The sequence below is a fragment of the Mobula birostris genome, chromosome 2 (genome assembly GCF_030028105.1).
Source record: "Mobula birostris isolate sMobBir1 chromosome 2, sMobBir1.hap1, whole genome shotgun sequence".
Lineage (NCBI taxonomy): Eukaryota > Metazoa > Chordata > Chondrichthyes > Myliobatiformes > Myliobatidae > Mobula > Mobula birostris.
The window spans coordinates 164,345,553-164,363,513 of NC_092371.1; the positions used below are offsets into that span (position 1 = coordinate 164,345,553).

Sequence of the window (17,961 nt, forward strand, 5' to 3'; positions counted from 1 at the left end):
TCTTAAGCCCACCCTCCGCCACCTCGAGTTTAAATTCCATGTGAAATATTTTGGAGGATCGAGAACCAAGAACCAAGAATCAAGAGAGTGGAATCTTCTGCCGCCAGACCTGCGCAGTATTTCTGACATTAATATTTTTGAAGATAGACTCAATCAAATCAATTTAGGGGATCTAGTCAAAAAAGCTCACTTTACAATTTAACTCTCACGATGTTCATACCGACTGCGTGTTATAACAGCGGTGGTCAGTCAGCGACAGTGCTGGCCGGCTTGGAGACCCCGGGGTACAGGAGATCGAGGGTATGACCACCACAGACTGGGAGACCGGAGGGTACATGGAAAATTAGAAGGCTATGCACTAGGGAAATTCTAGACAGTTTCTAGAGTAGGTTACGTGGTCAGCACAACATTGTGGACCGAACGGCCTGTAATGTGCTGTAAATTTCTATGTTCTATGCTGCCTGACCTCCTGAGTTCCTCCAGCGTTTTGTGTTTGTTGTTGTGCATTAAGTGACAGGGATTCACCTTTAACAATGTGCTAATAGCAGGAACATGCATCTGTTGTTTGAATGGGACAGAATTGGAATATCCCAGACCCATTGATTGGTTTCAGTAACCACTAACAGAGGATGTAAACAGAGAAACCGAGAGGACCAGCTTGAAAGCCACCTCCAGTTTAAATTCCATGCGGAATACTTTGGAGGATCAAGAACCAAGAACAGCCGTGCGCTGCTTGCACAGTACCAAGCAGAAGCAGAAAAAGCATTGTTGTTGTGTTGTCATGACAAGGTTTTTAAATCTCTCCATTTACCCCGTCCACATTACAACGCGAAACAATTTACACACTCTGGAGAGTGTTTTTGAAAATCTCCATTTTCGGGGGATGAAAACGCCGTTTCAGTGTGGACGGAAGGTCAAAACGAAGAGAAAAAGCTTCGTTTTCAAAATTATCTGGTGTAATGTGTACGTAGCCTAAGTATCAATTGAAGTTAAATTGCGTACAGGTTTTATTTCCTGATGACTTGTTCTCATTTTAGTTAACCCATGATTATGCTGTCCATAATTTCAGAATGTTCCCTAAAAGATCCAAAAAGAATAATCACGTTGGTCCTGCTATTTCCCTGTAACCTTTTCGGTTTGACAGGTGTATCAACTGGTTCCGTTTCTACACTTGGGGTAACTTACAGTGGAGAGCTGACACTTCTTTCCATTGTGGAAAGAAATGGGAGCACCAGGGGAAATCCCTACAGTCTGCAAACTGCACAGCCACCACTCAAGGCCAGGATCGACCCCTGATCCTCTGAGCAATGAGGCAGCAGCATCTCCCACAGATTGACTATCGTCAGAAAGAGGGCAGATACTGCACCTCAGGGACACGCTACTGGCTGTGAAGCCCTTTGCGTCGTCCCGTCACTGTGAAAGATACCTTACCGATGCATGCCCATCATTGCACACATTTCTTCTCTTGTAACCTACAGGCAGCGGCAGCTGGAGGCTATCTTGGTTGTGGCTCAGCAGTTCCATGATACCATGGAACCCTTGATCGAATGGCTGTCAGCTGCGGAGAAGAAGGTTGCAAACTCCGAGCCTATTGGAACTCAAACAGCCAGACTACAGGAACAGATGACCCAACACAAGGTAAACATTCAGCCAGCTGCAGCATCATACTTTTTTGTTCACTTTTATGTAATGTTATTACATAATTTGCTTTTTTTTAAAGTATTTTCTGTTTCCATGTTTCATAATCAGTTTATATTTCTTTTTGCGGCTTTTCTCATGCACTTATACACCCTATGTAGGCTACAGAAGATGATGTCGTCAGTCATGGTAAACAGTTGCACCAAGCCATAAGCATTGGTCAGTCATTAAAGACAATGAGTTCCAGAGATGATAAAGACATGGTGCAGGGAAAGCTGGATTACGCCCAGACTCGTTACATTGAGGTCCAGGACAGGTGTGGCCGCAAAGCTGCCCTGATCCAGCAGGCTCTCTCCAATGCCTGGATATTTGGGGAGGAGGAAGTTGAGGTTCTGAACTGGTTGGCTGAAGTGAAAGACAAACTTGACAATGTGGCCATTCAAGACTGCAATCCCGAGCACCTCCAGAAACAACATTCGGACCACCTGGTATTTCTTTTCGTTATGCTTTATATTTAATTTCTCCATAAACTTTTCGTTCAATATAATTTTCCTTTTGTGCTGCTTTTTCTTCTGCCTTGCTCAGTTCTAAATAATATAATTTCTCCTGGAGCCTTCTGTTTCCTCTGTTGACCAAACCTGTTCTGCAATAACAGAATCTTCACGAAGACATCCTTCTGCGGAAGCAACATGTTGATCAGGTTATCCAGAACGGGCTGGCTCTACTGAAACAGACAACAGGTGAGTACCTGGTAACGATCCTGACTTTGGCTATGCCATACAGACCAAAGAACACTACAGCACAGTACAGGCTGATGACCTTTTCAAAGTTCGAAGTTCAAAGTTCCAAGCTTCATTTATTATCAAAGTATGTATGCAGTATACAACTCTGAGATTCGTCTTCTTCAGCTGGCCACGAAACAGAGAAAGCCATGGGAGTTGTTCAAAGAAAATCAGTAACCCCTCTACACAAAAAAAGTTTGGCAACTGACAACACAATCAACCCCCCCCCATGTTAAAAAAAAATTGTGCAAATGGCAAATTGATCATCAATCCCCCACCATACATGAAGGAAAAAAAAACTAACAAATCATGCCAAGTGGCAACAAGAAAGAAGGGGTAAAGCACAGAATGTTAAGAACATTGAACTGAGAGATTTGAACTACAGCCCACTGTTAGGTCAAAGGTTTGACCGAATCTAAGGTCAATCTAACCCTTCCCTCTTACATTGCCCTCCACTTTTCTATCGTCTGTGTGCCTATCTAAGAGTCTCTTAAATGCCCCAAATATATCTGTCTCTACCACCAACCGTGGCAAAGCATTCCAAATACCCATCACTTTGTGTTTTTAAAAAAATGCACTTCTGACACCCCCCCCTCCAAAACTTTCATCTAATCACCTTAAAATTATGTCCCCTTGTGTTGGCAATTTCCACCCTGGAGAAAAAAATCTCTGGCTGTCCACTCTGTCGAAGCTTCTTGTCATCTTGTATAACTCTATCAAGCCACCCCTCATCCTCCGCTTTGAAGAGAAAAGCCTTGGCTCACTCAACCTATCCTATTAAGAAATACACTCTAATCCAGGCTACATCCTGGTAAATCTGCTCTGCACCCTCTCTAAGGCTTCTGCATCCATTCTAGAATGAGGCAACCAGAACAGAACACAATATTCCAAGTGTGGTCTAACCAAAGTTTTATGGAGCTGTAACATTATGTTGTAGGTCTTGAACTCAGTCCCCTGACTAATGAAGGTCATGTGCCTTCTTAACCAACCTGTGAACTTGTGTGGCAGCTTGTGAGGGATCTATGGCATGGACCCCAAGATACCTTTTTTCCTCCACACTTAAGAATCCTGCCATTAATCCTGTATTCTGCCCTCTATACAGAACTGTGCACGAGCCTTAGGCACATATATATAGCTAGGGTACCTAAGACTTTTGCACAGTACTGTATTTGTCAACCTGGAGCGGAGAATGAGTTTGTAAATCCCTCTCCCTTCCCCTTTTCCCAACCATGATTCCACTTTCTCTGCCCCCTTCTCGCTCTCAGTCGACAATAATTTTTGTGTATAACACTATACTGCTGCCACAAAAAAAAACTTAAGTTCATGACATGTGTGAGTGATGATAAACCTGATTCTAATATGGATATCTATTGTTGACTGAGAGTGGGAAAGGGGCAGGGAGAGTAAAATCATGGTTGGGAAAAGGGGAGGGGAGAGGAGAGGGAGTGGGAAGCACCAGAGAGATATTCTGTAATGATCAATAAACCAATTGTTTGGAATCAAAGCACCTCGCTTGGTGTCTTAGGTCTGGGTGTGTTTTCACCCATGCCACCCCTTGCCCCGGCACCCTTTCTCTGCCACCTGTCCCACACCTCCCTTGGCACTCCACCCTCGCCATTCTGAGCATCCTTTTGTCCTGCTAGATTTACAAACTCACTCTCTGCTCCAGGTTGACAAATACAGTACTGTGCAAAAGTCTTAGGCACCCTAGCTATATGTACATGCCTAAGACTTTTGCACAGTATTGTATCTGTGTCTAGCAGGTTGGATAAATAAATAAATACCAGCATGAATTTATAATGCAGAGAGCATTATAAAAAGAGGTTGAGCGTGCCTACAATGCAGTGCAGTGACGTGGGTAATCGATAGAGGAGGTGGGGGTAGATAACTCGAATGGTTGATCAGATCAACTGCCTGGGGTAAGAAACTTTTAAGATGGCATGAAGTTTTTTTTTTGTTTTAATAGCCCTATAGCACCTTCTAGAAGGGAGGTGGCATCGTATAAAATAGAGAGTCAGTGACCAAAAATCTGGTCAAGGACATAGGTCTTTAAGGATAGACTCCAATGGAGGGACTGAAGGAATGGGGTTTAGGAAAGGGTATTCTAGATCTGTATGAGCCGAAAACATGACTGTTATTGCTGGAGGGATAGAAAATCAGAACCCATACAAGATGCCAGGGTTCTGCAGTAGTTACCCAAGTATGTAGGAGAGAGCATTTGTGTAAAGGAGAATCAGTACAGGGGGAACATAGCTTCATGAACGTTAAGGCAATGACTAAAGACTATGTGGAACTGAGAAAATTTACAATGATGTTGGTGGGACTTGAAGACCTCAGTTATCAGGAAATGTTGAATAGGTTTGCACTTTATTCCCAGGAGTGTAAGATAGAGGCATACAGAAATATAAGGGTATAGATAGGGTGAACGAATGCAAACTTTGTCCCTTCAGGATGGATGAGACTAGAATTCCAATGTCACCTGTCAGGACTTTGTGCGTTGTTCCCCATGTACGATTGGATTTCCTCCGGATGCTCTGGTTTCCTCAGATATTCGGAAAGAGACGTACTGGTTAATTGGTCATTGTGAATTGCCCTGTGATTAGGCTAGGGTTAAATAGGTGGGTTGTTGGGTGGTGTAGCTCAGCGGTCCCCAACCTTTTTTGCACCGCAGACCGGTTCAATATTGACAATATTCTTGTGGACCGGCCGACCGGGGGATGGGGGCGTGGGTTTTAAAGTAGGGTTAAACTCAACTCAATATGCCTTTTACAGTTAGGGTTGCCAACTTTCTCACTCCCAAATAAGGGACAAAAGAAGCAGTCAAATCCCGGGACACTTGTGTTTACCCCAGGAAAGGCTACCATGACCATGAAGCCTTGCACGGGCACCTGTGTGCGCATGCGTCAGTGACGTGCGCATATGTGACGTGTGCATGCGCGTACGTGCCTATTTTTTCCCACAAATCGGTTTTGCCTTAATCTTCCCGACTATACTGTACATATATTACTTCTATGTTATACAGGCTGTGTATTTATCATATCATTCCTGCTTTTACTGTATGTTAGTGTTATTTTAGGTTTTATGTGTTATTTGGTATGATTTGGTAGGTTATTTTTTGGGTCTGGGAACGCTCAAAAATTTTTCCCATATAAATTAATGGTAATTGCTTCTTTGCTTTACGCCACTTCTGCACGAAAGGTTTCTTAGGAACGCTGTACCTTAGTGGGGGAAATATGGGACAAGGGCTGTCCGGTATGGGACAAACCAATTTAGCCCAATATACGGGATGTCCCAGCAAATACGGGACAGTTGGCAACCCTATGTTCAAATTCAACAGTGTGTGACAGAGAATGAGGAAAGGTGCAGCTGACTCATATCGTTTCCTCACGGCCCAGTAGCACGTGCTTTGCGGCACGGTGGTATAGCTCGCTGAGCCACAAGGGCCTATTCCGCATTATATCTCTCAGTAAAATAAAATATAATAGAAAAAACATACATAAATTTAGGGTGCAAGGTAAAATATTGAAGGGAATCCGAGGGGAAACTTCTTCACTGGTGTGAGCTGCCAGTGAAGCTCATACCAGTTTGATTGGGGGTTTGATTGTAACAATTGAGTGAAGTTTGGGTAGATACATGGATAGGAAAGGTTTGGAGGGGGCTGGTTGATGGGATTAGGCAGAGGATAAGATTGGTATGGACAGGATAGGCCAAGGGGCCTGTTTCTATGCTGTAGGGCTCTATGGCTCTATAACTCACAATAGAGTTATGGATGAGATGCTACAAATGTGGCTTACCTAGGATCAGGAAAGTAGCAGACAGGATTAAAAAGGACCACTGCTTTGCAGTTTTGCTTTGAGACAGGCAGGGATCACATGAACAAAAACTTCTATGTCAGTATTAAAATGCTTTAAGGTGTTCTGGGGTTGTAAGATGCACTATTCTGATGCAAATATTTCTTCCAATCAGAAATTTTTGGTTTCTGAAATGTATTAGTGAAAAAATTGTGTGTTGGGAGTGAGCAAGTTATGGAAACTTGGTATCCAATTTTGATCAGTGATTTTTGACTTCATTTGAATTATGGAATGCTTAGAATATTTTTTTTTGCCTTGTAGGGGATGAAGTTATAATAATTCAAGAAAGACTCGATAGTATAAAAGCTCGGTATGCTGAGGTTACCACCACCAGTGGTAAAGTCTTGAAGACCTTAGAACAGGCCCTGCAGCTTGCCAGCAAGTTCCAGTCTGCTCATGAGGTGCTATCTACCTGGCTCGATAAGGTGCAGGCTGAACTGGCCACTTGTGCGTCTGAGGTACTTGCAGGAGAACAGCTGGCCCAGGTTCAGGAAAGGCAACAGGTGAGTGTTTCTTCATAGTGTGTGAGTATGTGTGTGTATACATATGTGTGTGTGTGTTTGCACGTATGTGTGCGCATCTGGATACATGGATGAACATAATACCAGTTTTGTTTTATACTTTTACAATACAGATACCAATCTTTTGGTTACAAAATTATAACGGTTTCATCTGCACTTTTCCCTAATTACACCAAGTGCAGTAGGGTTTTTCTCATCAGATTAATGAAGCTGTGCATGTAATATGCTTGAGGGGGTGAATCGTGCCGGTGTGTGGGAGAGAGTCAGAGTATTTTTTTAACAGTAAAAACATTTGCAGCAAATTGGCTTTTACAACTGGTTTTGTTGATGTATTTGCAGGTGTCTGGGTAAGAAGTTTATTTGTTTAAACATCAATGACATGCCACTTTGGCAGAGGATGGATCATTATTTTGCTTTGAATGTAATCTCGAACATCAAAGTCAAAGTAGATTTATAATCAAAGTATTATATGTGTATGCCACCACCAGATACTATCCTGAGATTCATTTTACTGCTGGCATTCACACGAGAACAAAGGAATACAATGGAATCAATGAAAAATTGCACATGAGGACTGACAAACAACCAAGGTGCAAAAGAAGACATACAGTGCAAATACAAAAAGATAATAGTAAATAAATAATACTTAGAACATGAATTGTATTGGTCCTTGAAAGGGAGTCCTTAGGTAGTGTTCAGTAATCAGTTCAGTGTTGAGGTGAGTAACATCCACACTGGTTTAGGAGCCTGATGAACCTGATGGGATGGGACCTAAGACTCCTTTACATCCTTCCTGATGGCAGCAGTGAGAAAAGAGGACTTATTTATTTGGAAGGACAGTGTTAGGCCAACAACAGGAACTTGCTCAAGCAATGAATGTTGACCTCTGTCTGACTCCTTTTTGTATTTAGCTTCGGTGCCACTGACTAGAGCAGCTGGAGTACTGCATCCTCATTTTAATTTGTTTCTTCTAACTATAGCCCTAGGGATGCATAAAAAATGTTAATGCTTTGGAAATCTCCACTTCAGCTCTGTGTTGAGGGCAATAGCCATTGTTAATGAGTCAAAGAAATTGAGCGCGTTTACAAGGAGCGCTGCCGCAAGAAAGCAGCATCCATCATCAAGAACAGCCCCTCACCCCCCACCATCCAGGCCATGCTCCCTTCTCACTGCTGCCACAAGGGAGAAGGTACGGGTCGGGAGCCTTGGGTCCCACACCACCAGGTTCAGGAACACTTATTGCTCTACCGCTATCAGGCTCCTGAACCATTGTGAATAACTTCACTCTCCCCAACACTGAACTGATTCCACAACCTATGGACTCACTTTCTGCGACTCTGCAATTCATGCTCTCAAGATTATTCATTTTTCTTTATTTGCTTAATTTGTCTTTTGCACATTGGCTGATTGTCAGGCTGTTTATGTGCAGTTTTTTTTAATAAATTCTATTGAATTTCTATATTTTCCTGTAAATACTTGCAAGAAAATGAATCTCAGGGTAGTATATGGTAACATATACATACTTTGATAATAAATTTACTTTGACTTTGAGTCTTTTCAACTTTAGATTGCCTGTTACCATAACAAAATGGACACTCTATTAAATTATCACAATTGGATTTGTGAAAAATAGTATTTTGAAGAAGGATGTTATATGCTATGAGTGCTTGCTTTATGTATTGATTCCAGTTTTGAGTTGAGATGTATTTACTGAATTGGTAACATGCGCACAATGCTGGAGGACCTCAGCAGGTCAGGCAGTATCTATGGAGAGGAATGAACAGTCGGTTGTCCAGATAACGGGTCTCAGGCCCAAAGCATCACTTGTTCATTCAATGAAAGCAGGTTTCTCAGAAACTAACCCACTCTGGGGTGGGAGAGGGAGCAGATTAGGGGATTCCACCACTCTTTGTTTTGCCTGCAGTGCAAGGTCACATAGCATAGAAATGCATCAGTGAGTGTTGAGCTAACAACCTTTCTGTGCTGATCCCCAGGAGCTGAGGAAAGAGATGATGGAGTACAGGGTGAGTCTGGACACGGTCAATGAAGTCAGCAGCGCTCTGTTGGAACTTGTCCCATGGAGAGCGAGAGAAGGGCTCGACATTCTGGTGTCTGACGTCAATGAGAGGTACCGGTCAGCAAGTGAGACCATAGCACAGAAGGTGGAAGAAATAGACGCTGCTATACAGAGATCACAGCAGGTATGTCACACTCTGTCCTCTATCACATCAGTGTGCCCTCATTCTTTCACAAATGGTGCTACTTCTGACATGTAAAATTCTCTTGCCTCATTATTCTCCAAGGACAAAGAGAACTCCTGGGGAAGATATAAATATGTTAGGCAATCACTGCTTGATGTGGCTATGTGGTATTGGAAGCTGAAAGTGGAGCTAAATTGTTCATTGTTGAAACCGTCTGTCTGATCCATCAATTGTTCTACAGAGTTTCCAGCAGTGCAGTAAATCCATCGCAAATCCTTTGCTATCAAAGAGTCCTTTAACCAGCTAAAAGCAGCTACACTGGGAGCTGTTTCATCTGCTCAAAGGTGGTGTGAGTTTGTTTTTAAAAAGGGGAACATTAAACTATGAATGTCAGTCAATGTTAATTGAATAATTTTTTTTATATCTTTAAGAAAATTTCACCTCAAGATTCAGGATACATTATTGTCATTCTTCAGTATATGAGTGTAAAAGGGAGTGAAATGATTGTTACTCTGGATTTGATGAAGCTTAAAAAAACAGAAGCATAAAAATGCTATGAATGAAAATATAAAAATAATCCTATAGAACACAATGTACAAGTAACTGTTGAGTGTGGCCATATATACATAAGGTTAGCTTATATAGACAGAATAATTGCACACTCTGTAGCTACTTTATCAGGTACACCTGCACACCTGCTCACCAATGCAAGTACCTAATTAGTCAATTATTTGGTAGCAACTCAATACTTAAAAGCATGCAGGCATGGTCAAGAGGTTCAGTTGTTGTTCAGACCAAACATCAGAATGGGGAAGAAAGACGATCTAAGTGAATTTGACCATGGAATGACTGCAGGTGTTAGACAGGGTGATTTGAGTATCTTAGAAATTGCTGATCTCGTGGGATTTTCACGCATAACTGTCTCTAGAGTTTATAGAGAATGGTGCGTAAAACAAAAAGCATACAGTGAGCAGCAGTTCTGTGGGCAAAAATGCCTTGTTAATGACAGAGGTCAGAGGAGAATGGCCAGTTTGGTTTAAGCTGACAGGAAGGTGACAGTAACTCAAATAAGCAATGCTGGCATGTAGAAGAACATCTCTGAACACACAACATCATGACCATTGAAGTGGATGGGCTACAGCAGCAGATGACCAACACACTCAGTGGCCACTTTATTAGGTACAGGAGGTAGCTAATAAAGTGCCCACTGATTAAATGTACATAAGTAGCAAACGTAAGGTGACTGATAAGAAGTGACGAAGTGACTTGGCAAGAGGAACTCTTCTAGGTAGCAGCAGCAGTGAGGAGGTCGAAATTATGGAGACGGATGATGATTTACTGGAATAGTAGCAAGGAGGGACCACTAAATATCGGGTGGTTTCTCAAGCGGAAAGGGGTAAAGGGTGATATGACAGAGGTGTTTGTTTTCAGAGGATATGGGCAGAAACTAGATACAATGACTAATGCGTTGGCCATGTGTGTGATGCAAATTTGAGCTGATTAGCGGAAAGGTTAAAAAACTACACAATGAGTTGTTATGATTTAGAAAGCACAGTTGAAAGGACGGTGGTAATGAATTCAATAGTAATTTACAAAAGTGAATGTTGAGTAGTGGGGGGGGGCGGTGAGAATTTGCAGAGCTACGAAGAAAGAGCAAGGGTATGGAACTTCCAAAGGTGGAGGCATAAACTACAGAATTCTGTGCCATTTGATGACAAGGATTTCTGCCAGTACTTCAGGGTTAGACATTTTGTTACAATTTCAAGAATCAAAAGTACTGAGGATGCAATCTGCAACAAAATTAGAAAATCCCAGAAGCTCTGTCCAAGTCAGGCAGCATCTTTAGAGACATGCAGAGTCAATGTTTGAATGAGCCTTCACCAGAAGTGGAAAAATTACCAAAAGAACATCTGTTAAATTGCAGAGGGGTTGTGGGGTGGAAAGAACAAAAGGAATGTTTATGATAGGGTAGAGATCAAAGTTGGCTGGGTAACACATACATTGGCTGTTATCTAACAGAGCTATCTAGAGGGTTATTGGATAATATCACATTAGACTGTCCATTGTACTTTACACCAGATACATGATCCCATTGATTCATAAGGTGGATTTCTACCCTTTATTGTTCAGACCATTCTGCAAGCAGATATTTCCAATCAGTATTGTGATGTGTTACAGTATAATCAAATTACTTGTATGCACTGGCTGTGGGAATAGTTTGTGTATGTTACTAAAATGAGCCAAGGACAGATCAGCCAAATGGCAGTCTATGTGAGAGGTATGTGTTTTGATTAAAATGCCTGTTCTCAGGCTCGAGTATGAAGCAGGAAAACTAAAAGGGATACTTGGTTCTTCAAAGCCCTGTTTTTCACTGATCATGAAGAAGTTTCAAAATCCATCTATTTGCAGTATTAATTTCTGCATATTCGTGGGCATGAGTGAGCATTTATCATACAAACATAGAGTGTTTGTTCCTGTTCATGTTCATTTAAACAGACTTTAATGATTCTGCTCATTTTTATATCTTTAGATGATGTGGGCTGCCCCCAGCACGTTCCTTCGGTCCTCCATCTAGCAGAATTAGTCCTTGCTCTTAAAAATTTTTCCTTTGGCTCCTCCCACTTCCCCCAAACTAAAGGTGTAGCCATGGGAACCTGTAAGGGTCCCAGCTATGCCTGCCTTTTTGTTGGCTTTGTGGAACAATCCATGTTCCAAGCCTATACTGGTATCTGTCCCCCACTTTTCCCTCGCTACATCGACGACTGCATTGGTGCTGCTTCCTGCATGCATGCTGAGCTCATTGACTTCATTAACCTTGTCTCCAACTTTCACCCTGCCCTCAAGTTTACCTGGTCCATTTCCGACACCTCCCTCCCCTTTCTTGATCTTTCTGTCTCTATCTCTGGACACAGTTTATCTACTGATGTCTACTATAAACCTACGTACTCTCACAGCTACCTGGACTATTCCTCTTCCCACCCTGTCTCTTGCAAAAAATGCCATCCCTTCTTGCAATTCTTCCGTCTCCGCCATATCTGCTCTCAGGATGAGGCTTTTCATTCCAGGACAAAGGAGATGTCTTCCTTTTTTAAAGAAAGGGGCTTCCCTTCCTCCACCATCAACTCTGCTCTCAAATGCATCTCTCCCATTTCACGCACATCTGCTGTCACCCCATCCTCCTGCCACCCTACTAGGAGTAAGGTTCCCCTTGTCCTCACCTACCACCCCACCAGCCTCCGGGTCCAACATATAATTCTGCATAACTTCTGCCGCCACCAAACACATCATTCCCTCCCTCCCCCCTTTCTGCTTTCTGCAGGGGTCGCTCCCTACGCGACTCACTTGACCATTCGTCACCCCCATCCCTTCCCACCGATCTCCCTCCTGGCAGTTATCCTTGTACGCAGAACAAGTGCTACACCTGCCCTTACACTTCCTCCCTCACCACCGTTCAGGGCCCCAGACGGTCCTTCCAGGTGAGGCGACACTGCGTCCGGTTCTCCCAATGCGGCCTTCTGCATATTGGCGAGACCCGACGCAGGCTGGGAGACCGTTTTGCTGAACACCTACACTCCGTCCGCCAGAGAAAGCAGGATCTCCCAGTAGCCACACATTTTCATTCCATGTCCCATTCCCATTCCCATTCTGATAATGTCTATTCACGGCCTCCTCTACTGACAAGCTGAAGCCACACTCAGGTTGGAGGAACAACGCCTTATATTCCGTCTGGGTAGCCTCCAACCTGATGGCATGAACACTGACTTCTCTAACTCCATTAATGCCCCTCCTCCCCTTCTTACCCCATCCCTTTATTTATTTATTATTATTTTTCCCCCATTTTTTTCTCTCTCTCTTTTTTCTCCCTCTGCCTCTCTCACTATAACTCCTTGCCTGCTGTCCATCCTCTGGGCTCCCCTCCCCCTTTCTTTCTCCCTAGGGCTCCCGTTCCATGATCCTCTCCCTTCACCAGCCTTGTATCCCTTTTGCCAATCGACTTTCCAGCTCTTGGCTCCATCCCTCCCCCTCCTGTCTTCTCTTATCATTTTGGATCTCCCCCTCCCCCTCCCACTTTCAAATCTCTTACTTTCTCTTCTTTCAGTTAGTCCTGATGAAGGATCTTGGCCCGAAACGTCAACTGTACCTCTTCCTATAGATGCTGCCTGGCCTGCTGTGTTCCACCAGCATTTTGTGTGTGTTGCATGTCCTTGGGTGTGCTGGCAAACAATGCATTTCACTGTATGTTTTGATGTACTTGTGATAAATACATCCAAATCTGCTCTTTGTAAAACATCCTCACTTTTAACTTTAAGGTGTGAAGAAAGATAAATGATACAGCTCAGGTGGAAAGAGATTAGGTTTATTTATCACTTGTACATTGAAACATAATGGTGAAATGCAATGTTTTTTGCATCAAATCAGATCAGTGAGGATTATGTTGGGGGTAGCCTGCAAGTGTCGCCCACTCCTGGCGCCAACATAACAAGCCCACAACTCTCTAATCCTAACCCGCATGTCTGTGGAATGTGGGAGGAAACCCACAGGGTCATGGGGAGAGCACAGAAACTCTTTGTAGACAGTGGCAGGATTTGAATCCTGATCTTATAGGTGGTGCTGTAAACCGTGCCGCCCCAGATGGATTTGTGTAAAAGGCTTATACAGGATGAGACCTAAATTATCTAAATAACAACTTTTGCCTACACTGCAGCTCTTTGCTGTTCAACATGAAATCTTCCCTTTTGAAACTTAGCATTTGCCTGACTCTCTCAAGAAACAAACTTGGGAAACAAGTCACCCGCGAATACTGGTCTTCACATGAACATGCTTTTTGTTTTATGATGATATCTATGTGATTGTCAAAATGACGAATTTCTTGCAATGTGAGCTGTTGCTTTGAGGTTTAGAATTATTGTCAATAACGCGTCAAGTCTGGAATTATCTTACTAGTGAAGGCCAAGTTCCATCTGTTACCTTGCTTGAAATGCAAGGCTTTTCATGTTTTTACTGGGTCTTTAATGGGCTCTTCATTTCCTGCTGCAACAATATGTGACTAACTTTCACATCAAAGCAAGATTGACAATACTACAAAGATGACTGCAAATAAACTATAATCAGGGTCAGATCCATGGTATTTGGAAATGTTAATATATTCTACAGTAGTAAATAAAACCTTCAAATGCATTTGAACTTTATTTGCTTTAACATCCATTTTTGCCTGTTAGTAGGACCATCAGTCTTTGGAGATATGAATGATTTGTAGATTGTCCAGCCCATGGGCAGCATGGTAGCATGGCGGTTAGCTCAACACTTTACAGCAGCGCTGACCACCGATCGGGGTTCAATGTTTGCTGCTGTCGGTAAGGAGTTTGTATGTCCTCCTTGTGCCTGCGTAGGTTTCCTCCAGCTGCTCTGCTTTCCTTCCATATACCAAAGACGTACGATTAAGGTTAGAGTTACTGAATTATGGGATGCTACATTGGCGATAATTGCAAGCTGCCCCAGCACTATTCTTGGACTGTGTTGGTCGTTGACGCAAATGACGTATCTCGCTGTACGCTATGATGTACACGTGACAAATAAAGCTAATTTTAATTCTAATCTTAAAATCTATTCATATTACTAAAGACCTAAGGGTGTAAATTTAGAATAAACTAATGTGTACTTCTATGCAAAGGCAATAGAGCATGAGGCTGTTATCAGTTTACTCTCGCATGTTTTGAGAGAGCACAAATGCAGATACGAGGAGGTTGCAGGAACACGTGATGAGCACTGAACTCAGAGCTGCCACTGTAATTAATGTTAATGGGACTCAATACATAGCTGCACACTGATAGTACATGAATTTGTGGCTTGTGATGCAAATTGAGGAAGAGTAATGGGTGAATAAGAGGGTCATCAAGCCAAGATGAATTTCTAATTCATTGTCATTAAACCACATACATGTATACTGCCAAATGAAACAATGCACCCCCAGACCAAGGTGCACAACACAGTACTTACAACTCACACACAACACAAAGTAATTGAATTGACTTTATTTCTTACATTCTTCACATACATGAGGAGTAAAAATCTTTATGTTACGTCTCCGATATTGCCACAAATAAATTCACAAATAATAAAATATGTTCCAGAAGATGGAGATTTAGCATCAGTTGCATTTATGACACGTCAAGAAGTAAACAGTATAATGCTAATGGTAAACCATAAGTAATGAGATCTGGGTGGTAGCAAGGAGTTCAATAGTGTCACAGGTTGGGGGAAGATCCCATCCTTACAGTACCTGAAGAACAATTGTAGTTGGGAGGTTAATATCCAAGGATACACAATCTATCAAAAGGACAGGCAGGTAGGCAGAGGAGGAGGAGCGGCTCTATTGGTAAGGAATATTTAATCAAATATTTAGAAAGAAGTGGAATAGGATTGGAAGATGAGAATCCTTGTGGTAAGAAGACCCTAATGCAAGTTATTTACATGCCTTCTGACAGTAGCTAGGACAATCTACAAATTACAGTGGGAGACAGAAAAAAAAAACATGTCAAAAAGGCAATGTTATGTCAGTCATGGGAGATTTCAATATGCAGATAGATTGGGGAAATCAAGTTGATGCTGGATCCAGAGAGAGAGTTTGTGGAATGCCTCCGAGGTAGTTTTTTGGAGCAGCTTGTGGTTGAGCCCACTAGGGGACCAGCAATTCTGGATTGGGTGTTGGGTAAAAACTGGATTGATTAGGGAGCCTTAAGGTAAAGAAATTGTTAGGAAACAGTAATCATAATATGATAGAATTCACCCTGCAATTTGAGAGGGAGAAGATAAAGTCAGATGTATCAGTATTACAGTGGAGTAAAGGGAATTATGCAGAGGCATGAGAGAGAAGCTGGTCGAAGTTGATTGGAAGGCAACACTAGTAGGGATGACAGAAGAACAGCAATGGCTGGAGTTTCTGTGAGCAATTTGGAAGGCCCAGAATAGATGCATCCCAAAAATGAAGGATTATGCAACAAGGGAAGTCAAGGACGACATTAAAGCAAAAGGGAGGGCATATATATAGCAAAAATTGGTGGGAAGTTAGAGGATTTAGAGGCTTTTAAGAATTAACAGAAGGCAACCAAAAAAAAGGAGAGAAAAAAATAAATATGAAGGTAAGCTAGCCAATAACATAAAAGAGGATACCAGAAGTTTTATTTCAGATATATAAAGAGTATTAGACAACTGGAAAGTAATGCTGGAGAGGTAGTAACAAGAGACAAGGAAATGGTAGATGAACCTAATAAATATTTTGTATCAGTCTCCACTGTGAAGGACATTAGCAGTATGCCCGAAGTTCAAGAGTGTCAAGAGGCAGAAATGATTGCAGTTGCTATTACTAGGGAGGTGGTGCTTGGGAAACCGAAAGGTCTGAAGGTAGATAAGTCACCTGGACCTGATAGGCTACATCCCAGGGTTCTAAAAGAGGTATCTGAAGAGATTAGATTAGATTAGATTATGAGGACACTCAGTCCTCATTTATTGTCATTTAGAAATGCATGCATTAAAAAATGATACAATGTTCCTCCAGAATGATATCACAAGAAACACAGGACAAGCCAAGACTAAAACTGACAAAACCACATAATTATAACATGTAGTTACAACAGTGCAAAGCAATACCATAATTTGATAAAGAGCAGACCATGGGCACGGTAAAAAGAAGTCTCAAAGTCCCGATAGCCTCATCATCTCACGCAGACGGTAGAAGGGAGAAACTCTCCCTGCCATGAACCTCCCAAGCGCCACGAACTTGCCGTTGCAGCACCATTGGAAGCACCCGACTGCAGCAGACTCTGAGTCCGTCCGAAAACTTCGAGCTTCCGAACAATCCCTTCGACACAGCCGCTCCGAGCATCATCCTCTGCCGAGCGCTTCGACCCTGCCCCGGCCGCCGAGCAGCAAGCAAAGCCAAGGACTTGGGGCCTTCCCCTCCGGAGATTCAGGACCACACAGTAGCAACAGCAACAAAGCAGGCCTTTCAGAAGTTTCTCCAGATGTTCCTCCGTGCTCTCACGTCTGTCTCCATCAAATCAGGATTGTGCACGGCACCCAACTTGACAAATAACAGACATCACCACCGGAGTGGCCGCTGCGAGCTGTGTTGCGCCGCCCTCTTCTCCTCCCATCTGATTGTGGAGGGAGATGATCTTTCAAGAATCAATAGATTCTGGCATGGTTATGGAGGACTGGAAAATTGCAAATATCACTCCATTCTTCCAGCAGGGAGAGAGGCAGAAGAAAAGAAATGATAGGTCAGTTAGCCTGGCCTCAGTGGTTGAGAAGATGATGGAATCGATCGTTAAGGGAGTAGTTTTGGGGTGCTTGGAGGCTCATGAAAAGAAAGGCCGTAGTCAGCATGGTTTCCTCAAGAGAAAATCTTGCCTGACAAATCTGTTGGAATTCTTTGAAAAAATAACAAACAGGATAGACAAAGGAGAATTGGTGGATATTTTGTACTTGGATTTTCAGAAAGCCTTTGACAAGGTGCTGCCCATGAGGCTGCTAAACAAGATAGGAATATTTCAGAAAATATACTAACATGGATAAAGCACTGGCTGATTGGCAGGAGGTAAAGAGTAGGAATAAAGAGATCCTTTTCAGATTGACTGCTGGTGACTGGTGGTGTTCTACAGGGGTTGGTATTGGGACCAGTTCTTATTACTGTTACGTACCCCGTAACTGGGTTGCCAAACCAGCAGAAATGGACCACTTAGTTGGAGTCTGGATTACTGGAACTAAGAAAGTTTTATTAAAGAAATAAGTAACACAGTTCTCTAATCGTAAGGCTATAAATGCAACAGGTTAGCAATGATAAAACACACATGTACACAGAACTAGGATAATAGAAATCAATCAAGCTCTATCGCAGTCTAGGGGTAAAATGATCAGTCACAAGTGACGCAGAGTTCAGTTCAGCTGAGTACAGTTCGCAGTAATCGCT

At 42.6% G+C, this 17,961-nt stretch overlaps 1 protein-coding gene across 20 annotated transcripts in view; it reads left to right on the forward strand.

Moving 5' to 3' along the window:
• The window catches only part of dst (dystonin), a 603,331-nt gene that overhangs the window by 478,163 nt on the left and 107,207 nt on the right, over positions 1-17,961 (forward strand). For all 20 annotated transcript variants that reach the window (XM_072250685.1, XM_072250715.1, XM_072250746.1 and 17 more), the window contains 5 exons: positions 1,479-1,638; positions 1,800-2,126; positions 2,294-2,378; positions 6,533-6,774; positions 8,787-8,993. In XM_072250685.1, the coding sequence (XP_072106786.1) occupies positions 1,479-1,638; positions 1,800-2,126; positions 2,294-2,378; positions 6,533-6,774; positions 8,787-8,993 (1,021 nt within the window). The remainder of the gene's footprint in view (positions 1-1,478; positions 1,639-1,799; positions 2,127-2,293; positions 2,379-6,532; positions 6,775-8,786; positions 8,994-17,961) is intronic.